Below are 19,570 nucleotides of genomic sequence, written 5' to 3' on the forward strand. Positions count from 1 at the left end.
CGATGTTCAAAGTTTCATATTTGTGGATACTGATGATGGCTGCTTCACCTTCATTGTCATTGGAAGCAAATGGTGATGCTACAAAATATACCGCAATGTACGTATTTGGAGATTCACTAACGGATGCAGGAAACAACAAGTATTTCATCGACACTTTAGCAAAAGCCGACCACCTTCCTTATGGTATAGATTTTAGTGGAGGGCCTACAGGAAGATTCTCCAATGGCAAAAACGTTGTAGACTTCATTGGTATGGACACATCAATCTAGTACTATGATTTATTTCTCATTTTCATGTATACATAATTGTATTGTATTGTATTGTATTGTAATGTACGTATGCATGCATGCATGCAGGGGAGATGGTGGGACTTCCTCTTCTTCCATCATATGCAGATGTTGTTGCAAAAGGAGAGAGCATTCTATTTGGAGTAAATTATGCCTCAGCTGCTGCAGGAATTCTTCGCGACACAGGATATCGATTTGTACTTTCTCATCATCACTGCATGCTTATAATTAAGCTCTTGAGGCGTTGCTTTTTTTAAGCTCTTGAAATATCGTATTTAAGTTATCTAAGGTAGTAAAATGACGAACAGGGGCACGTCATCCCTTTCGAAGAACAGATTAACAACCTGAGGAAAACGTTGGGTCAGCTGAGAGGGCAACTGCATGGGAATGAAGTGAGCAAGTATTTGGCAAATGCATTGGTTTTTGTGGATCTTGGAGCAAATGACTACCTCAACAACTACTTGCAAGCTCAATACTACCCAAGCAGCCACATCTACAATCTTGAGCAGTTTGCTGATCTCCTTATAACCCTCTATAGAAATCACATATTGGTAACAATATTTGATTATGTTTAACAAATTGTCTTAATAGTTACTTCTAGACACCAATTGGAAGCTGTTTGTCGATGCAGGAAATCCAAGGTTTAGGGCTGAGGAAGTTCTTGATAGTAGAGGCCTCACCTATAGGTTGCTGCCCTATAACAATTCACAACATGAAGTGTAACGCCACAATAAGCCACATGGTAAACATGTTTAATACGCGGCTGAAATCTGTTGTGCATGACCTCAGGTCGAACTACCCTGGATCTGCATTCACTTACGTCCCAACGTCTCAACTGTTTCAAAGCTTGTTCGACAACGCTGAGGCCTACGGTATTTCAAGATTGATGACTTGGTTTAAATATAAACTGTTTTTTTATAGTACGAGAGTAATTAACATATGATGCATAATGCAGGGTTCAAGGTGAAGGACAAAGCTTGTTGTGGGGGCAGTGCTGGTTCAAATGGAACAAAGCCTATGTGTTTTAAAAATACAGTACCATGTCGGAATAGAAATGAGTACTTGTTCTGGGATGGTGCTCATCCTACTGAGGCTGGCAACCGAATTGTTGCTGCCCTCTTTCACAACACTACCTCCTTTTAAAAAATTGAGTGGTCGATCGAAATAAAATGTTACTACTACAAAATAAGGCTCAAATGAATGAGGCTGAAAGCTATTATTACAAGGTTTTTGTGTTGAATATTGTTTATTGGTTTAGTTATGTTCTTGTTACCAAGTTGGAGTTGGGAATGAATGCGTTGGGTCCATCGCACGTGTTTATGTTGATGTAGTGCATACTTGTTATGAACATTAGAACATAACAACATTGAACTCCAATTTATAAATTTTTTTTGTCTTAGTTTATTTGAAGTGTTTTAGAATTAAATCGCGTGCTATAGTTAATGTGTATTTTAGAGCGTGCTACAGTTATTTGTCCGAAGTTAGTTGAGTCGTATTTCTTTTTGATTTGTCCCAAGATAATTGAGTTATTTCCCTTTTTTGATAAAAGCTTTATTCTCTTTCTTACTTTTACTTTCACTTTATCTCTCTTACTTTATTCTCCCCTCTTATTTTACTGTCTCCATTCTAACCTTAAAGTATTGTATAAAAATTATTATATAAAAAAAAGAAAATAGAATATGGTCAGCTGACCAGGTTTGCCCCCAAAAAAATATGCAACAATTATTGATAGTAGTTTGACCCCAGTATTAAAATCTTGCATCCACCACTGGCCCTGAGTTCAGTGGCGGATCTAGGGGGGGCAGGAGGGGGCGGTCGCCCCCTCCGTCCGACTATTTTTCCCTTATCGGGATGTAAAATTACCATGTTCGCCCCCTCCATTTGCCTCCGGCGTCGCCCCGAACAACAAAAGAAATAGCCATGTCCGCACTAAATCAAGCTAATACTATATATTCCGCCCCCTCCGTTTCCGGATCCTGGATCCGCCACTGCCTGAGTTCGGGCTGGATGGGACCTACACACTGTCCATGTGTGAGAGCGTGTATAGGAGTGTGCAGCTCATTTAACTACTCCTATGTCCGTGAAATGTTGTCCATATACATTCAATGCGGGTTTTAAGATATGTGAAGAAAATTGAGTGAAAAAAGTTAGTGAAATGTGAGTTACACATTATATATATTAGTTTTATAATTAAATATAAAATTAATAGAAAAAAGTAAAGTGAACAATATTTTGCGGACCGACCAAAATAGCAAAAGTGGGCAACATTTTACGGACGGGGAGAATATATCCCTTCATCAAATTACATTACAAAAGCATTTGTGGGTTTTAGCTTTCGACCCCTCCCTCATTACATAGGTTAATGCAAGTCAGTATAGCATTCTTAGGTTCATGAAAACATTAAGAACATAAAAGATTTCACATAGCTACCCACCAACCTACAACATTATTTTAAAGCCTATAAACTTTTTATTAACCTAAAAACTGTAAGAACTCCACTCCCACCTTAAAATATATTCTTTTGTCAGCATTCATTTGTTGCTAATTTGGGAGTATACAACAAGAAATCGAATTAGATAAAAAAAATCTTATTTTAATATAAAAAAAGAAATCGAATTAGATAAGAGTAACAGACTGTATTCATAGTATACTATCAAGAAGCGAACTACTCCATCTGTTCCCTCATATAATTAGTTGCTTCTTTATTACGCTCGTTTTTTAAAAATCTCTCTCCATTTTAACAATCTATTACTCCATCCATCCTACCTTAAGTAGAGGAAAAAGTAACTTAACAATTTGAAGCAAATGGTTATGCTACAAAATATAAAGCAATGTATGTATTTGGAGATTCACTATCAGATGTTGGAAACAACAAGTATTTAAATGACAGTTCAGATAAAGTCAACTTCTTGCCTTATGGTATAGATTTTAGTGGAGGGCCTACTGGAAGATTCTCCAATGGCAAAATCCTCGTAGACTTCATTGGTAAAGAACTAATACTGATTTATTTCCCATTTTCATATACATATATTGATAGAAGTTCATATTCTTTCAATTCTCTCTTTATAGCGACATGTGAAATTTGTTTATTTCATTTACCAACGTGGTGAATAACTAAGATTACATATTTACATGTATGCATGCTGCGGAGATGGCAGGACTTCCTCTTCTTCCATCATATGCAGATGATGTTATTGCCAAAGGAGAGAACATTCTGTATGGAGTAAATTATGCCTCAGCTGGTGCAGGAATTCTCCGCGACACAGGATATCTATTTGTACTATCTGAAGTGGTAACATGGCGAACAGGGCCGCATCATCCCTTTCGACGAACAGATTAACAACTTGAGGAAAACGGTGGATAAGCTGAGAGGGCAAAAGTGAGCAAGTATTTGGAAAATGCATTAGTGTTTGTGGATATTGGAGCAAATGACTACCTCAACAACTACTTTGAAACTGAACACTACCCAAACAGCCACATTTACAATCTTGAGCAATTTGCTGATCTCCTTATAAACCTCTACACACAACATATATTGGTAAGTGGTTACCAGTTTTTGAGTATATTTAACAAAATGTCATAATCTGTCGATGCAGGAAATCCAAGGTTTATGGCTGAGGAAGTTCTTAATATTAGAAGCTTCACCTATTGGTTGCATTCCTATAAGAAGTCACAATTTGAAGTGTAACGTAACATTAAGCCATGCGGTGGAAATGTTCAATACGCGGATGAAATCTGTTGTGCACGACCTGAGGTCGAACTACCCTGGATCTGTATTCACTTATGCCCCATCGATTCAACTGTTTAACAGCTTCCTTCCTTCCAATTCTCTCTCTCTCTCCCCTCCGCTAAAAAGACTTAATTGCAACCTCAGACTGATTAAAGCAATGTCTCACCAACTTCCCAACCACATTCCCCCCTCTTCATACTACTCCTAAGACCATCAAGAGTCTCACAAATGCTCACCATTGTTGTCCCACCCGAGTAGAAAACCTCCACCTTATCCTTCACCTCAATCCAACTACACCCAGCCACCTTCCTCACTCCCTTCTCCTTCATCAAACTCCTCAACTCTGCCGCCTTCTCCCTAAACCCTCCCTCGACATACAAGTTGAGCAGCTGCACATACCCACCCCCATTCTCTGGCTCCATCTCCAACAGCTTATAAGCAGCCGCCTCACCAAGCTCAAACCTCCCATGAACCTTGCAAGCAGAAAGCAGAGACAGCCAAATGCCTCTCTCAGGCACCATAGTCATCCCTTCCACAAACTCCCAAGCCTCCTCCACGCGCCCACCCCGGCCCAAAAGGTCCACCACGGTGACATAATGTGCCATCTTAGGCTCCACTCCGCTCTCCCTCATCGACCTAAACAGACTCAGCCCTTTATCGATCAGACCACTATGATTGCATGAGGAGATGAGGGACAAGAACGTCACCCCATCAGGTGATGCTCCTGAATCCCTCATCTCCTCCAGCATACCAATGGCCCTATGGCACTCACCATGTGACCCGTAGCCTCCAATCATTGAGTTCCATGCCACGATGTCTCTCTTCTCCATGTTCCTGAACACCCGTTCAGCATAAACTAAGCTTCCACACTTCGCATACATATCAACCAACGTGTTCTCCACTTGATTTTCTTTAAATAGAAGGGATCTTATGATATAACTGTGTATCGCCTTTCCCACAAGCAATGCTGCGAGCTCTGCAGCTGCAGCAAGAGCTAGGGTGACTGAAACAGAGTCAGGGCAGAGGCCGTCTTGCAGAACACGAGGCAGGAGGCTGATCGAGATGTTTGGGAGGCAGTTCAATGAGTTACACGAGATGAAAGCATTCCACACTGCCAAATTCTTCACCAACACACTGGAAAAAGCTTCCTCTGCCATCTCAACCTTTTTGAATTTGGAGTAGAACTCAACTAGAGCTCTACCTGTGCAAGAATCCAAATCTAGGCCTTCCTTAATCGACATTCCGTGAAGACAACAGCCTAGTTTCTCATCACCATATACTAAACAAGCAACAATTGAGCTTGCAACAACACTAGCGTCCGGCTTCACACCTTCGGATATCATCCCCTTGAACAAAACCAAAACCTCCTCGAATTTCCTATTCTCTAAACTCCCTGATATCATAGATCCCCAAGCTACAACATCCTTCCCCCTCATCTCTTTGAAGACCTTACAGGACTCCTCGAAACTCCCAAGCTTTGAGTACATTGTCAGCAGAGCACTCTGCAGAGGAAGACTCTGCTTCACTGGCCTTTTGATTAGCTCTCCGTGTGTCGTTTCTCCAAGTTGGTGCGATCCAATCATACCACATGCTATTAGCACATTAGAAATGGTGAAGAAATCAGGCTCTACTTGTTTGGAACGCATCTTAGTGTAAACATCCAAAGCATTATTAGCATTGCCACAGTTAACATAAGCTGATATCATGCTATTCCAAATCCCAACCGTTCTGTCTCTGACTAAATTGAAAACACACTCTGCATCTTCAACAACTCCACATTTGGCATAAAAGGTCAGTAGTGAAGTACTAGCATATGAATCTTGCTCGAACCCCATCTTGACCAAATCAGAGTGTATCTGACAACCAAAATCCACAGCTTCACCCTGTGAGCAAGCTGTGAGAACACTTGAAAATGTTGTGGAGCCAAGCTCAAGAGCCTCATTTTTCGCTGACGAATATAACTGCAAGCTGTTTCTCCAAACACCATTTTCACAGAAGCCATTGATCATTGCATTCCAAACTGCAATGCTGTGTTTATTCTCCAACATTACAAAAGCATTCCACGCATCCATCGGCCTACCATAGCTCGAGTAGAAATCAATCATTGCGGTGACTACAAATGCGTCGTGAAGAAACATGTTCCTGATTGCATAGCTATGGATTTCTCTCCCAAAGGATACACCTAAACAAGCATTGGACTTTCCAAGAAGAATACAGAGAGTATAACCATCGGGCTTGACATTCATCGCAAGCATTCGTCGGATCTGTCCTATGCCTTGATCAATAAAATCATTCTTGAAACAGCCATCAATGATAGAATTCCAAAGCGCGACGTCGGAAGTCAAAATCTCGCGTTCAGGCAAAAAGTCGAACACTTGGAGTGCAGTAGCGAGCGAGCCACATTTTACATACATCTGGACGAGCGAGGTGACGATGTAAGGATCGAATAGAAGGCCCAATTTGATGATAGTGGAGTGAAGCGTGCTTCCGTAGATGGAATTGGAGAGGGAAGCACAGGATTTGAGTAGAGAAGGGAAAATGAATCTTGAGGTAATGAAATTTGGGAAGTTGAGATGCTCCGAGTAAAACTGTAGGGCTTGTCGATGATTGCCCTGCTGAACTAAGGATTTGATTTCGGAGTTGGAGTGATGATATGAAGAGTGGTGATTTCTGATTATAGTCGAAAAAGTCCGAGAGATGAAGACGCCATTTGCGCGCATATTTCATGCTAGTTTTCTGGAAATTCTTGAAATAACTCAAAACAGTGTGATTCATGGTGTTTAAAGCAATAGATAAATGAAACGCAGGACTTAAATGAAGGGATTTTAAATGCAAATTTGCTACTTATCCCTTTGTTTTTATTTTTATTTAAGTGATACCCTGTTTGAAAATTTCTATGATTTGTTTATTTTCTTTTCTTTTTGTGTGATATGTTTATCTAATTGTGGAGCACTTACTTAATTAACTTTATAAATTAAAATAGTTATTAATTGTTACTCCTTATGATATCAAATACTCACTCCATCCCAGTTTAAGAGTCTTGTTTTGCCATTTCCGTCTGTCCCAATTTAAGAGTCTCATTTAAAATTTACCATATTTGGACATAAAATTTAACCACATTGTTGATTAAATTTACACTCAAATGTCATTACTTTCATAAAAATAAAACAAAACAAAATCTTAAACATACAAAAAGTCAAAAGGGTCTCACTTTCCACTATCTAACTATTATTAGAGCATCCGCAGCGGTTGAAGGACGGCGTCCGTCCGTGCCAGCGGCACGGCACCCGCTGTCTGCCGCTGCGCTCTCGCCGCTGGCACGACGCTGCTCGATGCATCGAACACGTCCGTGCCAGCAAGCAGTTGACGTGTCCTCCTCTGATTGGCCAACGGTAATACCATTGGCAATTTTTTTTTAAAAAAAAATTGGATTTTAATTAAAAATTCCGATTAAAAAAATATTTTCTCACTTCCCAAAAAATTATATCCGTTTTCTCCACACTTATAATTTATTTTTCAATTTTTTCCCCAAAAATTCACATTTTCATCTAAAAATACCCCCACTTCCACACAAAAAATTTCACACCACACTACACAATTCTCATCTAAATTCTCTCATTTCCATTCTTACAATTCTCAATCTTTCTTTCACTCTTACAACAAAAAATGTCCGACTCCGGCGATCACCCCTCCGACTCCCGCGGTTGGAACCACCAATGGTTTGGCTCGCAACCATTTCCTAGTCTGGAAACGGAATTTTCGGTCCCTCCTCAAACCCAAAGTTCGCAAGCTCCGGGTGGCTATCGGCCTTACCCGGTGGACGACCAAGATGCCCCCGAGGGGCAATACGGGTGGGCACCCGAACCACCCGTACCTAGAGCGGGAGGGAGCGGCGGCTCTCAAACTCCTACTGTTCCTACTCGTGGTGTCCGCACCCCGTACACTCCGGGGAGATGGATCAATTATTCAAAGCGTTTTTGTCTATCTTCGAAGATCCGGAGATTGACATGAACCAATCCGGGGACCATTTTTGGTGGCGCATCTGTAGCCGGTACAATCAAAACTGGCCGGTTGGAACAATCGAGCGCAACGAGAGTATGGTGCGCAATGCCATATACAGAGCCAACGAAGAAATCCAAAAGTTCCAGGGGTATTACCTCCAGGAAGAGCGGTCGGCGGGGAGCGACAAAAGCGAGGTCGACATCATCAGTGCCACGTTGGCGACCTACCAATCCCAACACTACAAACCGTTCAAGTACCTCAATGTTTGGCAGGAGGTGCGTGTGCATTCGAAGTATAGAGGAGGCGTATCATCCTCCTTTAGCTCCTCCGGAAAACGGTCGAGGTCGGTATCCCTATCCGACGCCTGCTCTGATGAGGTGTCCACCCAACTCGCCGGAGCTAACTTGGGTAGCCCCGACGCTGGCCCGAGTAGTTCCCAACGCCGGCTGCAAGGAAGGAAGAAGTCGGTGGCCAACCGCCGTCGCGCTGCGACTCCATCCGCCCCCAATCCCGCTCCCTTTGTGCCACCTCAACCCCCCACCAACTCGTTGTGGGGGTTTTGGCCCAACTCAATTTGGCCGATAGGTCAACTATGACCCCCGAGCAACTTCGATCGCATGTGTCAATGATACGGGCCAAAGAACATTGGGGGTAGAGCCAGATGAATAGTATTCCACTGGGTATTTTTAGCCTTTAATTATGTAATTTTTATTTTTTAGGATTTTAATTATTTAATTTTATTTTTTAGGAGTTTAATTTTGTAATTTTTAATTTTTAGGATTTTAATTATGTAATTTTTTATTTTTAGAATTTTAATTATGTAATTTTTATTTTTTTTTATAATTTGTAATATTATTCCGGGTAATTTTAATGCATTTTAATATTATGGAAATATTTTTATTTAAATTGAATAATAGAATGGTGGGACCCTTGAGCTTGTCCTTGCGGAAGAGTACGGATGTGGGTGTTGTGCTATTGCCTAAGGACATGAAGTAAAAGTGGGTCCGGGCCTACATTCGTGCTCGTTGGCAAGAGCACGGATGGGGATACTCTTACACACTCCAACAACCACTACCTTACTTCAATTATTACACACTCCAACAATTTCTTAAAACTTGTGCCCTAACTAAATTGCACTCCTAAACCGGGACGGAGGGAGTACTGTTTAGGAATGGACGCAATACTATTTTTAATAACATTTTATTCTTTGAATGGTCAAAGCTAATTATTTTATTTTAAAAATAATCTTTGATATTATAATTAGAATACATAAATATTTTAATTTATATATTCAATTAAAAGTTATACTTACTTTATGTTTTAGTGTTAAAATGAAATATAGTACTAAAAAATATTGTAAACGAGAAAGAAGAGATGTAGCAAATTTGTATAACAAATAGTTCAATAACAACATTAAGGTAAGACAATAAAAGATTTCACATAGCTAGCCACCAACCTACAGCATTAGTATAATACAAACTCCACAAATTTTTTATCAACCTAAAAAGCGAAAGTACTCCTACTCCCACCATAAAATAAATTCTTTTTATCATCATTAATTTGTTGCTAATTTGGCGCAGCAGCCCAGGACTAATTTAATTTACCGAAAATTTTGAGAGAGCAAAGCATTTCCTATTTATTTAAAAGGTTACTATATAGTACTCCGTATAATACTACAAAATAGCAACAAAATTCTAGCATTTCACAATCTCACATAAGTACAATCATAATGCCATGTTTATGCACTTTTTGAGGAGCGTGGTGAAAAATCACCATAGATAAAAGCACAGTTCATTTTGTGCACTATTATAATGTTTCATATTCTTGCATGTATATATCATTGATCCTTCATTTCTTGATTAGATCATAGTTCTATTAAAATGATATGTCATGACCAACTAAATTAAGTAAACTTAATTAAATTGAACAAATCCCCCTTATTTTAATATATAAAAAATTCAAATTAGTTAACTTGATTTGCAGTCCCTACTCATACCAGAACTACATAGCGGCGTACAACGCAGCAAATTATATCTCATTAAACATAGTTTGCATAATTAAAAACAAATATAAATATGCAGCTAAAATAGCTAGCTAGGTTAGAATGTAGAGATAAACTCAGTTAATTATTTCTCTATATGAAGATAGAGTAGCGAAGAATGTATGAAACACAACACAGCAATGAGGTTGAAAGTTGCATATTTGTTGATTTTGATGACGGTTGCTTCACTGGTATTGGAAGCAAATGGTGGTGCTACAAAATATACTGCAATGTACGTATTTGGAGATTCACTATCGGATGTAGGAAACAACAAGTATTTCATCGACACTTTAGCAAAAGCCGACTACCTTCCTTTTGGTATAGATTTTGGTGGAGGGCTCACTGGTAGACTCTGCAATGGCTAAATCCTCGTTGACTTCATTGGTAAAGAAATATCAATCCAGTTCTCTCTTTACAACGATGTGTGATTCAGGCATATAAATAAAAGTCAATAACTAACAAACATTGCATGTATACATGCAGCGGAGATGGTGGGACTTCCTCTTCTTCCATCATATGCAGATGTTATTGCCAAAGGAGACAGCATTCTATTTGGAGTAAATTATGCCTCAGCAGGTGCAGGAATTCTTCGCGACACAGGATATCTATTTGTACTTTACCTTCATCACTACATGCTTATAATTTTATTGCCTAAACACTAGGATAACTTATAAGCTCTTGAGGCATTGCATTTTATAAGTTCTTGAAATATCGTATAAGTTATCTGAAGTAGTAACATGACGAACAGGGGCACATCATCCCTTTCGAAGAACAGATTAACAACCTGAGGAAAACGGTGGATCAACTGAGAGGGAAATTGCATGGGAATGAAGTGAGCAAGTATTTGTCAAATGCATTGGTGTTTGTGGATATTGGAGCAAATGACTACCTCAACAACTACTTCCGACGTAAATATTACCCAAGTAGCCACATCTACAATCTTGAGCAATTCGCTGATCTCCTTATAAACCTCTATAGAAAGCATATATTGGTAACCAGATTATTAGTTTTGGATACAAATTGGAAACTGTTTGGTGAATGCAGGAAATCCAAGGATTAGGGCTAAGGAAGTTCTTGATATTAGAGGCACCACCTATAGGTTGCGGCCCTATAAGAGTTCGCAACATGAAGTGTAACGCCACATTAAATCACGCGGTAGCAATGTTCAATACGCGGCTGAAATCTGTTGTGCATGACCTCGGGTCGATCCACCCTGGATCTGCATTCATTTACGCCCCATCGTCTCAATTGTTTCAAAGCTTGTTCGACTTTGCTGAGGCCTACGGTAATTCTAGATTGATGGCTTGGTTTAAATATTTTTTTTATTGTGGCATTAATTAACATATGATGCAGGATTCAAGGTGAAGGACAAAGCTTGTTGTGGGGGCAGTGATAGTTCAAAAAGAACAAAGTCTATGTGTTTTAGAAATACAATACCATGTCCGAATAGAAATGAGTATTTGTACTGGGATGGTGCTCATCCTACTGAGGCTGCCAATCGAATTCTTGCTGCCTACATTCACAACGCTACCTACTTATAATAATAGAGTGGTCGATCGAAATAAAATGTTACAAAGTTGGTTAATTGGTTTAGTTATGTTTTTGTTACTAAGTTGGAGTTGGGAGTGAATGCGTTGGGTCCATCGCACGTGTTTATGTTGATGTAGGCATAATAATTAAGTGAGTATTCCATAAAATGAAAAATCTGAATTATCAACTCTGATGTTGTTTTACTTTGATTAAAATATTTCTGTAACTTATTTGAATAAGATTGTCATCACATATTTATATTAATTAGATATCCATATCCTATATAAGAACTAGGGACTTTTATAACTTGTTAATAATTAAAATTTTTATTAGTATTTAGTATTTAGTATTTAGTATTTATACAATATAACATGGTAATTAATTGGGTTTATTGTGGTCAATTTTGTCAAACTATCAGTTAATCTTAATTACGAACTACTAGTATTTTATCAAACAAATACTAATTTAACAAGTTTTTTTGTATCTCTCACACCAAAAAAGTAGCTATGACAATTAATTGGGGCTAACCAAGAAACCAGAATAAATAAACCACATTACTACTAATTAACATGGTATTTTTCAACAAGGCTACCAACCGCATACTTCTAAAGTCTTATTTACTTTTAATTACTAGACTCTCTGTGCTCATACGAAATAGGAGAATCATTCATGGATGATTCAACCTCAGCCAAAATCAGACCACAATCTGATCTCAACTATACCGACCTTCCTACTCTATCCTAGCTTGAAACAACCACTCTAATTAATACAAACGTGCCACATAAATGATTGAATGATAAAGAAAATAAAAAACCTATAGTTTCTTGAACTCAAAATTTATTATAATAATCAAATTGACTGCAAAAACAATCAAACCCATTATTTATAATAAGCGGTTTGACAACTCCATGAACTTGAAAGAAAATAAAATGAAATTATGGGAATTCAATTTAAATCCAGAAAATAATAAAAATACTATTTCACCCTTTAAACGATGCCTGATGACCAAATTCCATGATACATCATGGCATAGCGATGACTTAATTCCTCAACTTGTTCCGCAAGCCCAAAACAAATTTCAAATCATTCCGAGACAGTTACACGTCTAGTGTCGTCAACATTGTCTACTTGAATTAATTACATCACTAACCTGACTAAACAATCACACTATAAAAACTACATATTCCACTAGCCATGTGTGCCATGCTTAAGTTTTGGATAGTAGATCTAAATCGTAAAACAATTTATTAATAAAAATGTTTTTGTGACCTTAAAAAGTAATTCCTATGTCCCACTCAAGATTTCCACCTTTTCTTTTTAATTTGTCACATTCAAGATGTCCACTTTCTATATTTGAAAATAAATCCTTTTTTCCTCTCTCCTAATTAAAATATTCAATATTTTTTTCTCTCTACTTACTCTACCTAACAACTCCTCCTAAAATCATGTGTCACTAAAAAATATGGACATCTTGAGTTGGACGGAGGGAGTACTATTTCCTCAATCCTCATTTTTAGGACTATCCTCATTAATTGTTCATTTTTACCTACCATAGTTGGGTAGGTCATCCATAGATTTACTTGAGCATGGTCAAATGTGCAAAAAAGTCAAAATTGACCTTATTTCTAGGGTTTTTAAATCCTACTCATATTCGGAGACATAGGGTGCGTTTGATTGGTATGATATTATTGTGTATGATAGGGTAGTTGAATAGGGTTTTACATGATGATAGTGTTGATATAGATATATCTCATTCGGATGTTTGGTTGCCCTGATAGTGCACCTCATATAACTTATATGGTTTTTGGTTGGGCTAATACAAAACACTGATAGGTCCGATGATTGACAAATATGCCCTCATACACATTTTGTATTGACCATTTTGTCCTTGGAAACCCTATGTTATACCCAGCCAAATCAAAATGGCGCCCAAATTGAATAGCCACGCGCCTCTCTCACATTTACTTCGACTAGGCAATGTGTGGAATTGATTAACATCCAGCAAATCATATACAAATCGTCGGAGGCGGGAAGAACTACACTAGTAAGTCATCTACCCAACCAACGTAAACCCAGGCTGAATCATCGATTGTAGTCGATCTAAAGTTTCGAATCTGAGTACAACTCGATGAATTTCTATCTCATTCATTCTGGTTGAATTGCAAATTGGTGTACCTTAGGAACGTCCTCTTCACTAGCCATGGATAACCGTTTCAGAATCGAGCTTCCCAAGAGAGTCGAGCTTCCTAGATGGTTCGACCAAGCTGCTTCGAATTTAAGATTTGAATCAACGAACCGGCATAAATTTATCAAATTGATTACAGTGAATTACCTCAAATTGAGAAAACATAGTGGATTACCTTCAATCGACGGCAGCGGAGGTGAACTTTTGTTATGAACTCGTCTGGCTAAATCTTCCATAGAGTTCTACGATAATTTCTATGTTTAATTCATTTCCGTTTTTCTATTCGTTGGCTCATGTAGTTATTTCAATTTCTCTTGTGCGTATACACTTATTTGATTGGTTGTCTTATGAATGCATGTGGATTTTAATAGAGTAGTCGAAAAGATGAATAGTTTAATTTGATAGAATATAATTCTAAATTAAAAATATGCATTCAAATTTAGAACTAATATTTTTTTGAAATCTGAAAATAAGTGATCACGGATATAGAGAAATACTCCTTTATAAATGAAAACTACTTCTATTTAGTCCGTCCCATAAAATTATGCACTTTCTATTTTAAAAAACCTTTTTTTTTAATCTCTAATGATGTGTGACATCTTCTCCATCAAACAAAACTTTAATCGCTTTTTCTTTCTCTTTTTCTTTCTCTCTCTTCTTTCATTCATTGTGCATTAAAACTCGTACCTTTTAAAAAAATTATTTTTAAGGGATGAAGAGAGTAAAAATTATGTTAAATGATGTATTAGATCAAAATACATTTATAAACAAAAGGATTTGTACTTGAAATTTTATCTATGATATTAAACTAAAGGTGAGGAGATTTTTTTTTATTATTTAAAATGAACTCCTATATAAGGGAGGAATAGTACAAAGGCTCTGGACTAAAGGTGAGGAGATTGAAATGAGAGTGTGTGCAAACTTTATACTCCTTCAAGAATTAAAATTTGAACAATTTGGTGACAAGTGTTCCACCTTTTCTTTAAAAACGGAAAGAGAACAAGTAAATTAAAAGAAGAGAGCAAAATTGATGTAAATTAATTTCTCATCGGTTGCCTGGCATGTGGGGTTTAATTATTTAGAAATAGTCAAAAATATAAGTATACGCCCAATAGAAAATTAATTGAAGCCCATTTACCACCATCTTCTTCCACAAATTTCTTGCCGGCGAAACAACTCTACTGTGAATATTTTAAATTCAATGCCGCAGCGCCGGCGACCATAGGTGGGAGGAGGGTTCTAGGGCCGGCCAAGTCCCTGCTCGGGTCTTGGTTTACTCAAACTGTGAACGTAATTAATTTAACTTAATCAAATTCCTAGAATCTATTATTTTAATATACAAAAAGAAGTCATCGAATTAGATAAATAGTTATTATAATATACAAAAAGAAGTAGAATTAGATTAGAGTAGCAGACCCTACTCATACCACCAAGCGGCATACGAGGCGGCGAACTAAAATGCATTAAACACAGTTTCAATAATTTAATACAAATACAATTATGCAAACTTTACGCTGCATATTGTAATTTTATAGTAGCTATATTATTCTAGGTTAAAAAGTGGAGGAAAAAGTTAGTTAACACTCAACACTATATAAAGACACACTTGCTAATAATGGATGAAACACACACAACAATGATGATGAAAGTTGCATGTTTGTGGATTTTGATCATTGCTGCTTCTTTGGCAATGGAAGCAAATGGTGATGCTACAAAATATACAGCAATGTACGTATTTGGAGATTCACTAACGGATGCAGGAAACAACAAGTATTTCATCGACAGTTTAGCAAAAGCCGACTACCTTCCTTATGGTATGGATTTTAGTGGAGGGCCTACTGGAAGATTCTCCAATGGAAAAATCCTTGTAGACTTCATTGGTACAGACATATCATTCTAGTACTATGATTTAATTTCATTTTCATATATCTATATATAAGTGAATAACACCTTTTATTGTATTGCATTGTAATGTATGTATGCATGCATGCAGCGGAAATGGTGGGGCTTCCTCTTCTTCCATCATATGCAGATGTTGTTGCAAAAGGAGAGAGGATTCTATTTGGAGTAAATTATGCCTCGGCTGGTGCAGGAATTCTTCGCGACACAGGATATCTATTTGTAATTTCCCTTCATCACTACTTGCTTACAAGTCTTGAGGCATTGCATTTTATAAGGTCTTGAAATATCGCATAAGTTATCTGAAGCAGTCATACAACGAACAGGGGCGCGTCATCCCTTTCAATGGACAGATTAACAACCTGAGGAAAACGGTCAGTCAGTTGAGAGGGCAACTGCATGGGAATGAAGTGAGCAAGTATTTGGCAAATGCATTGGTGTTTGTGGATCTTGGAGCAAATGACTACCTCAACAACTACTTGCGACCTAAATATTACCCAAGCAGCCACATCTACAATCTTGAGCAATTTGCTGATCTCCTTACAAATCTCTATAGAAGGCATATACTGGTAACCGCGTTTGAATATGTTGAATAATTTGTCTTACTAATTAGTTCCAAATACCAATTGGAAACTTTTTTGTCGATGCAGGAAATCCAAGGTTTAGGGCTGAGGAAGTTCTTGATATTAGAGGCCTCACCTATAGGTTGCTGCCCTATAAGAGTTCACAACATGAAGTGTAACGCCACATTAAATCACATGGTAGCAATGTTCAATACGCGGCTGAAATCTGTTGTGCATGACCTCAGGTCGAACTACCCTGGATCTGCATTCACTTACGTCCCAACGTCTCAACTGTTTCAAAGCTTGTTCGACAACGCTGAGGCCTACGGTATTTCAAGATTGATGACTTGGTTTAAATATAAACTTTTTTTTTATAGTACGAGAGTAATTAACATATGATGCATAATGCAGGGTTCAAGGTGAAGGACAAAGCTTGTTGTGGGGGCAGTGCTGGTTCAAATGGAACAAAGCCTGTGTGTTTTAAAAATACAGTACCATGTCGGAATAGAAATGAGTACTTGTTCTGGGATGGTGCTCATCCTACTGAGGCTGGCAACCGAATTGTTGCTGCCCTCATTCGCAACACTACCTCCTTCTATTGATAAATGTCTGCATAATAATCACATTCATCGTTGCTCATATCTCACACTTCACCAATAAGAAATGAATAAGCTTTTCCCAGCTAATGTGTTGGATACTGTCAATGTTTGGTTGACTTCGAGTCAATCCCATAACTTATAAAAATAGTTAATCAAATCACAACTTTTGTACATTTCTTAATTATCCCATGCAATTAATTTTCGACAAAATCTGTCGTAACTTTTGTACTTTTCATCATTATATGTTCATCAATTAATTAATAATCATCTAAAACCGACCATTATAATATAGAGCAATGCTAAATTTAACCAAAAATTATGATTCAAATAACAAATTTCTTCAAAATTTCAATTGTACGATACAATTAAGAAATGTGCAAAATTTTTGATTTAATTAGCTATTACAAGCTACGGGATTGACCAAAACTCAATCAAAATTTTTGTTATAAATAACTTTTGTACTCCCTCCGTCCCATAAAAGATATCTCACTTTTCTTTTTAGTTTGTCCCATTAAAGATATCATATTTCAATTTTTAGAAAAAGTTCTTACTCACAATAATATAAATATTATATTTTATCTTTCAACTTAACACACAAAACAAACTCTCCTAAAATCAGTGGCGGATCCAAGATTTTCGATTTGGGGGTACGACAAATAATATGACAATTTGAAAATCCAGTCAATCATTTCCATTCTCTTAAATGAATATCTAGTATAGACACGTATATAATGACTAATCATTAAATCATATAGTTCACAAATAATTTTTTTGAACATAAAATATTGGAGTAAAGTTTCAATTATTTTTTATAGATAATTAGCTTTTAGAAGTGAAACTTGTGAACATAAATAATTTAAGCAAAATGATAATTATTTTTAAAAAATAATTTTATATATATATATACATATATATATATATATATATCTCATGTAGATGTGAATATAATTACTACTGCAAAATAGATAAAATAGATTGAAAAATATTTTTTTTAATTATTTGAGAATTGAGAATATGCTCAAGAATATATATTTATTCTTTCAATTGTTTTAGCAAACAGAAAAGATAATACATTTAGTTTTCAATTGTTTTGATAAAACTAAATAAAAACAGTAAATCCATAGTTTTAATAAAACAAAATTATAAAAATGTAGTAAAAGGCTATATATATAGAAATTTTAATTGTTTGGATAAAACAAAACATGAAAAGAAAAGTAAATAAAATGTTTTATTAAAACAAAACAGAAAAAGAATTGAAATAACTAAAATAATAGTAAAACTACAAAATTATAAAAATGTAGTAAAAGGCTATATATATAGAAATTTTAAGTGTTTGGATAAAACAAAACATGAAAAGAAATGTAAATAAAATGTTTTATTAAAACAAAACAGACAAAGAATTGAAATAACTAAAATAATAGTAAAACTTTCAATTAATTAGTACTCCAGAAAACAGGAAAAAAGAGTAAAGAAATGAAAACAGCGCGAATTAGGATTCAAACTCTGAACCTTAGTGTTATATATTGGGGACAGAACCACCAGACTACCTTAACTTTCTTTAAAATATGCCTTAATACATAGTATTAGTAGTGTGATTTGGGGGTACAGTTGTACCCCTTGATTTAAGATGGATACGCCACTGCCTAAAATCCCGTGTCGTCCCACAAGTGTGACATCTTTTGTGGGACGGAGGGAGTAGTTCGATTATTTAGCCAACGTGGCCAGAAGCTGGACTGTCAATACCAATTTCTGTGTGTGTTTTTTTATTATTATTTTCATGGTTTCTAGCTTGAAATTTAGACAAACTGTTATTTACGTTAACTTTAGGTGGCCTGAAAATTTGATGCCAGTTATTGATTGAGTCATTGAACATGAATATAATTTACATTTGTACTAACTTTTTAAGTTAAAAAAAAGTGACTGTTTATGTGTCAAAGTTCATACTACTATTACTACTCCTCCTCCTAATTTAATAACACAAAACATGTGTCAGTAGCTGGTAGTGAAAAAAATGAAAAATATATTTAAATAAAATATATCGTCTTATATTAAGCAATCAACTTTCTATTTTTGAGTTGTTCCACTTGAGTGATTTGACTGATTTAAAATTTTTAGCAAAAATAAAACTTTACTCTCTCTAATGTTATTTCCTACTTTATTCTAATTTCTAACTATTTAACTCAATAAATATCATTTTCTAAAATCGCATGTCAAAAAGAAGTTGATCACTTCAGCATGGACGTGAGAAGTAACATTTTTTGTGATCAAACCTAGCAGTTGCAAAGATGATAATTGTTCTTAATAAATGAAATTATATTAATGTACTCTCTCCGTTCCTCTGTAGCTAAGTCGTATTCTATTTCGGATTGTCCCATTGTAGTTAAATCATTTCCTTTGAAGTCCTGATTTTTCACTATAATTTATGGGTACAATTTACAATGAGAACAACTCGATATATAGGCAATAGAGAGAACCATAATTCTGGTCACACGTTGAATCAATTTCTAAAGAAATTTTCCCTCTGTGCATGATTAGGAGTCTCGATGTGCCATTTCGGTCCATTCGCAATTAGAAGTCTCTAACATTCTATAATGAAAAATTGGTAAAGTAAGTAAGAAGATGAGATAAAATAGGTAAAGAAAGAGAGATATGGAGAAAAAGTAGGTAAAGTATGAGAGATAGTAGAAAAGTGTGAAAGAGAAACTTTCCATTTTAAGAAATGAGACTATTTTTT

At 36.5% G+C, this 19,570-nt stretch overlaps 3 protein-coding genes and 1 pseudogene across 3 annotated transcripts; 3 read left to right on the forward strand and 1 right to left on the reverse strand.

Annotated features, from left to right (window-relative positions):
- On the forward strand, positions 1–1,691 carry LOC121784924 (GDSL esterase/lipase At5g08460-like). Its single transcript, XM_042183198.1, has 5 exons — positions 1–249; positions 357–484; positions 596–838; positions 919–1,159; positions 1,243–1,691. Exons 1-5 carry the CDS (start codon positions 3–5, stop codon positions 1,428–1,430), a joined length of 1,047 nt encoding a protein of 348 aa, XP_042039132.1. The 5' UTR covers positions 1–2; the 3' UTR covers positions 1,431–1,691.
- Positions 1,692–4,025: 2,334 nt separating this feature from the next.
- LOC121784923 (pentatricopeptide repeat-containing protein At2g40720-like) lies at positions 4,026–6,776 on the reverse strand. Its single transcript, XM_042183197.1, has one exon. It carries the CDS (start codon positions 6,735–6,737, stop codon positions 4,167–4,169), a length of 2,571 nt encoding a protein of 856 aa, XP_042039131.1. The 5' UTR covers positions 6,738–6,776; the 3' UTR covers positions 4,026–4,166.
- A 3,450-nt stretch (positions 6,777–10,226) lies between these two features.
- On the forward strand, positions 10,227–11,629 carry LOC121784926 (annotated as a pseudogene).
- A 3,782-nt stretch (positions 11,630–15,411) lies between these two features.
- On the forward strand, positions 15,412–16,839 carry LOC121784072 (GDSL esterase/lipase At5g08460-like). The gene is made up of 5 exons (XM_042182252.1): positions 15,412–15,655; positions 15,769–15,896; positions 16,001–16,243; positions 16,325–16,565; positions 16,649–16,839. The coding sequence occupies exons 1-5, from the start codon at positions 15,412–15,414 to the stop codon at positions 16,837–16,839; spliced, it is 1,047 nt and encodes a 348-aa protein (XP_042038186.1).
- The last annotated feature ends 2,731 nt before the right edge of the window (positions 16,840–19,570 follow it).

Source organism: Salvia splendens, chromosome 21 (genome assembly GCF_004379255.2).
Source record: "Salvia splendens isolate huo1 chromosome 21, SspV2, whole genome shotgun sequence".
In the NCBI taxonomy this organism is placed as follows: domain Eukaryota; kingdom Viridiplantae; phylum Streptophyta; class Magnoliopsida; order Lamiales; family Lamiaceae; genus Salvia; species Salvia splendens.